Below are 4,566 nucleotides of genomic sequence, written 5' to 3'. Positions count from 1 at the left end.
CCTACACCAGCTATTCACAGGAATTCCTTTCGGAGAAAATGTCAGAATGAAAGCAGTCATCTGTGTTAAGAACTACTTTTCAAATTTTCTTGCTTGAATACCAATATATATTACTGTACACGAATGCACAAAAACTGGCAAGGGAGCCTCTCTTACCTCTGTAGACGAATCTGGTACCCTGTACTCCTGCCACTACCACATGCCTCTGCCCTTTCAGCGGCGACTCTCTCAGCCACCTTAGAAAAACAAATAAAAATCAAAATAGCACGTTAAAAAAGAATTTTTAAAATCCCACAGGGCTGATCTATGACTTAACTACTCATCAGTAGGAAATACGTAGAACAAAGATGCTATGTAAACAACAAAGAAACACACTGAAAAAATCACTTTTTTCTCCTCCTCCAAGAACAGTATTTCCTGTCAGCAATGCAGAACAGGTTTGTGATCCAGGACAAGTTTTAAAGGAACACAACCAATAAGGCATTAGCAATACACTCACCCTTTCAGCAGGGTGAATTTTTCCTTATTGGAAGTAAGGGTCTATGATCATCTGACACTTAACTACCAAGAAGAGTAATTATTGTGTACTTAAAAGCAAAATTCTTTCTTGCTCCTTAATATACCTCTAAAGGGCCTGACACAATATTAGTGTTTACCTTATTTCATATTTGCACTGCCCAAATCCATTAAAATCAGATATAAACCATTATTAAATTCAGGGAAGAATGAGGCTTGCAGTGCCAATACTCTATTAACAATCCAAACTTCTGAAATATCAAATTGGTGTATATTAACAAAATTGCTGCTTGCAAGAGGATCCAAGACAACTGAAAACAAAACACACAAAAAGCCATCTTCACTGTCTGCTACAGGCTCAATGCTTATCTTGAGCTTTAAATTTAATATGAGTACATGTGACAGCAGAGCAGTTTCTTCGAGAGGTGCATAGTACCCCATCCGGTCATTTGGAATTTTTTCAGATCTTAATTTCAAATAATCTAGCAGATTGTACACTCAGTTCATAAATTTGCCCACAGATCCTAGGCCCAGTAAGAAACATATCTTCATTCAGCGATTCTGAGTAAGGCAGTCATTATTCCTCAGATTTACTGGGGGGGGGGGGAATAATCAGAAGAAATAAGTTACTCAGTTTGTCAAAACAGCACTTACGGAGATAGCACTGATCCTCCTAGGCTGAGTACAAACAATCCTGCATGTAGACCCTTTCCCTCGCTCTATGTAATCATCCAGGATGAACTGTGTAACTTGGGTTGTCTTTCCACAACCAGTTTCACCACTTATCACAGTTACTCGATTATTGTTTATAAGGTTTACGAGTTCCTGTTTCCAAACAAAGAGAAAACATTTATTGTGTTATTATTCAAAACAAATTTAGAAGGGTTTTGACAACTCTCTGCTACTGTGCAGTGAACTGAGAAAAGTGTCATAGCAACTAAAGAAACAGACACTCATCTGTTTATTACTTCTGCACATTTACACTTCACATGTGTAAGGTTTAAAGCATATCAAGTACTTAAAACTAGTATTCGCATTTAAGACCCTGTATGAAAACAACACAAAATAACTAAAGTGAAAGTCTGACAAAAATTTTTTAACTTTTCTTCCTCCTACTTGCCCTCTGTATGTCTTTGGTGACTGAAAACAAGCATTTTCTTTTGCACTGCAAGACTGTACTAACTGAAGATTCAGTACAATAGTTTAACATTTCTTAAACCAACAGTAACAGATTTCTTACACTCCCAGCCTCTACCTCCCAATCCAAAGGACTGTAAAGGGGAATATAACTATTTTAAGAAACAAACACTAACAGGAAGGTCCACATTATGACAAATACATTAACTTTAGAAAGGAAGCTCACTAGTCATTCACTGAACCTGCAAAAGAAAACATTAACAGAATACTGGTAATTTCTATTTCATACAGGCAACATCAAATGAAGAATGAACATAAATTAATAATAACCCATATTATCACTGATCTTATACTTTGACTGGGAAACTAATGGCAGTAACAGCCATTAAGTCTGTGATTAAAAAAGAAAAAGGTTTAACTGGCTTTACATTAAATTTGAAATTGGGCAAACGTTCAACAAATGGCCACAATTTTTTACATATATATATATATATAAAAAAAGCAAAAGCAAAAGCAAGCATGACAGTTTATGTAGTGGTCAATTACTCTATACAAAAATCCAAGCAGCTAGGAACATCCTAGAACTTTAAGTGGCAGAGAAAGAAGAAAAGACCTGTACTTTAAAAAAAAACCCCAAAACAAAGATTACTTAAATGTACCTATCATTCAATACCATTTCCATGAATAACGCTGCCCCTACTGATAAACTGCGTATAGCCCCAGAGTAACCTCACACATATCATGAGGCAGCGAACCTGAGCCGCTCTGGAAAGAAGTCAAACCCAGTATCAGAACCCGAGAGGCTTCATCACCTTCACAAAAGGTAACAAACGTTTCCTGTTAGTCCCAGTTACACAACTGTTTTCTCTTATTTTGCAAAAGAAACGCACATTCTTTCAAATTAAGTACACATTTACCTGTCTCATCCCATATGAAGGCAGTTTCTCTCGGAACCTCTGAGGAAGAAGAAAGTAACAGTACATGTCTTTAAACATTTTCAACACTGAAGTAGTATAAGACATTTCATCTACGATCTAGGCTAAACTGAGAAATAACATGACAAACTGTTCAACTAATATGTATATAAACACAGGCTCACTAGAAAGAAGTTTAATTCCATGCATGTTTTCAGTTTCATTAAATTTAGCAAAATTATTTAAAGCCAACAGTTCGGTACGTGAAGAGGTAGGTATACACAGTTGCAAGACTAGAGCCTTGTACCAAAGGGAGAACCACCTGTTCATGGTAAGACTGTTTTATTTGAGAACTTTATATATGGCCATTAGGACAACATAAACTATATTTTGAAGAGACAAATCCTTCAGAGCCCATTTTTGTGCTTTCAGTTTTAGACATAAATGCAGGGGTACAATCCATTAAAAAAAACCAACTCCCCCCCAAAGTAACTAAACAATGCATACGCTTAAAATTTTAGATTTTATGCAATCAGAAATTGTGACTGAAAGTCTGTTTTTTAATCGCTGTCCTATTGGTAGGTATGCATGCTGTAAATTCTGAAGGTAATTTTTAGCCAAAGTAACATCATGACAACTTCCTGCAACTTATTTACAGGAAGTTATGTTTTCTGGTTAGTTTAATTTACAAAAAACACAAACCAAAAGCTTTCTACTAAACACATGGAAAAGCACCTGCATTTCAATATATCTAGGATCAGATTTCTTCTTTCTTAAGTCTTCTTTAAGTTGCTCATCTAAATCAGTATCCTGCTCATTTTTCTCGAAGAGATATTCCACATCCTGATCAAGAAATGTTTTTTCCAAGACTGGTCGTTGCTTTACAGGAGCTTTTTCAGCATCTGGTTTCACTTTTGCAGGCTGCTCTGCAGTAGGTCTGAAACAAGTGCAGAGAACAGAAACTGCAAAGACTATCCAAGACGTGCTTGGCCACTGGTACACTGAACCATTCAAGGCAAACCTTAAATCTGTTTTTGAGACATTACATGAATGAGTTATTTGACCGATGAGAATATGGCGTATGCCATTAAAACAACTAAAGTCTGAAAATTACCAGCCATCAAAAATTTTACATCACTGTCTAGAAATATAACATGTTCTTCTGTATCAAATGAAGCTTACAGAGCACCAAAGCATCTCCAGAGAATTACTGCTTAAGCCGCAGTCAGAACCACTGCCCTGCAACTGGATCATTTGGCAAAACAGAGACCCAAGCACACCATTTCAGTGGACTCAGAGTAACACACCCAACTGCCCATTTCACTGCTATTACTTAAAGTCTTTCAAGTGTTAAGAACAGGCCCTATTTCATGGAGGCTGAGAAAACATCTCAAGGCTGTACAATAACTGAAAAATGAAGTCAAATTCCACCTCCAGAAGAGTAATTCCAGAAGCCAGGGGAGCTCAAAAATTCCATGTATCTACTCTAGTAGGCCTGGAGATCACTTAGAGCATTTTATGATTTTAAGTAAAACACCCCAAACGCAACAATAATCTGGAGGAGAGTTTTACAGCAACGATTACAACTATCTGTTTCAGTATGGCGATACACATAGAGAAAATGGAGTATATTTGTTAACCTAATTCACTCACTAAAAATAAATATTTTCTTGTGTATCTTCCTACCAGTTTGTGCGAAGTTTGTTCAACTCAAAGTAAAAAAAAGCATTAGTAATTGTTTCTCTTTACCCGTCTTCATCCCCAGACCACCAGGACATGGCTTCTTGCTCTTTTTCATTTTTAGTTTGGACGGTGTTCAACAGCTGCACAATTTGCTCTTCCCTGCGTTCATCCATACGCACAACAGCTCTCTAGTGAAAAAAAGAAAATACAATTTTCATCAACACGATCTCAGCATATCTACAGACACCACACGATTAACACCTCAGTGCCATCCTCCAGCTAGCGAGACTCTTTGGCGTGATCAGAACCTTCTCGC

At 36.9% G+C, this 4,566-nt stretch overlaps 1 protein-coding gene across 1 annotated transcript in view; it reads right to left on the bottom strand.

The window, feature by feature from the left end:
* DHX36 (DEAH (Asp-Glu-Ala-His) box polypeptide 36) overlaps window positions 1-4,434 on the bottom strand; it is a 20,079-nt gene extending 15,645 nt beyond the window's left edge. The window contains exons 1-5 of the mRNA XM_010287021.1: window positions 4,317-4,434; window positions 3,303-3,504; window positions 2,571-2,609; window positions 1,171-1,341; window positions 157-236 (exon numbers count right to left, since the gene is read on the bottom strand). Of these exons, the coding sequence (XP_010285323.1) occupies window positions 157-236; window positions 1,171-1,341; window positions 2,571-2,609; window positions 3,303-3,504; window positions 4,317-4,423 (599 nt within the window). The 5' untranslated portion in view covers window positions 4,424-4,434. The remainder of the gene's footprint in view (window positions 1-156; window positions 237-1,170; window positions 1,342-2,570; window positions 2,610-3,302; window positions 3,505-4,316) is intronic.
* Between the last annotated feature and the right edge of the window lie 132 nt (window positions 4,435-4,566).

Source organism: Phaethon lepturus, unplaced genomic scaffold (genome assembly GCF_000687285.1).
Source record: "Phaethon lepturus isolate BGI_N335 unplaced genomic scaffold, ASM68728v1 scaffold38765, whole genome shotgun sequence".
Taxonomy (NCBI): Eukaryota; Metazoa; Chordata; class Aves; order Phaethontiformes; family Phaethontidae; genus Phaethon; species Phaethon lepturus.
This window is presented reverse-complemented; position numbering and strand designations above follow the sequence as displayed.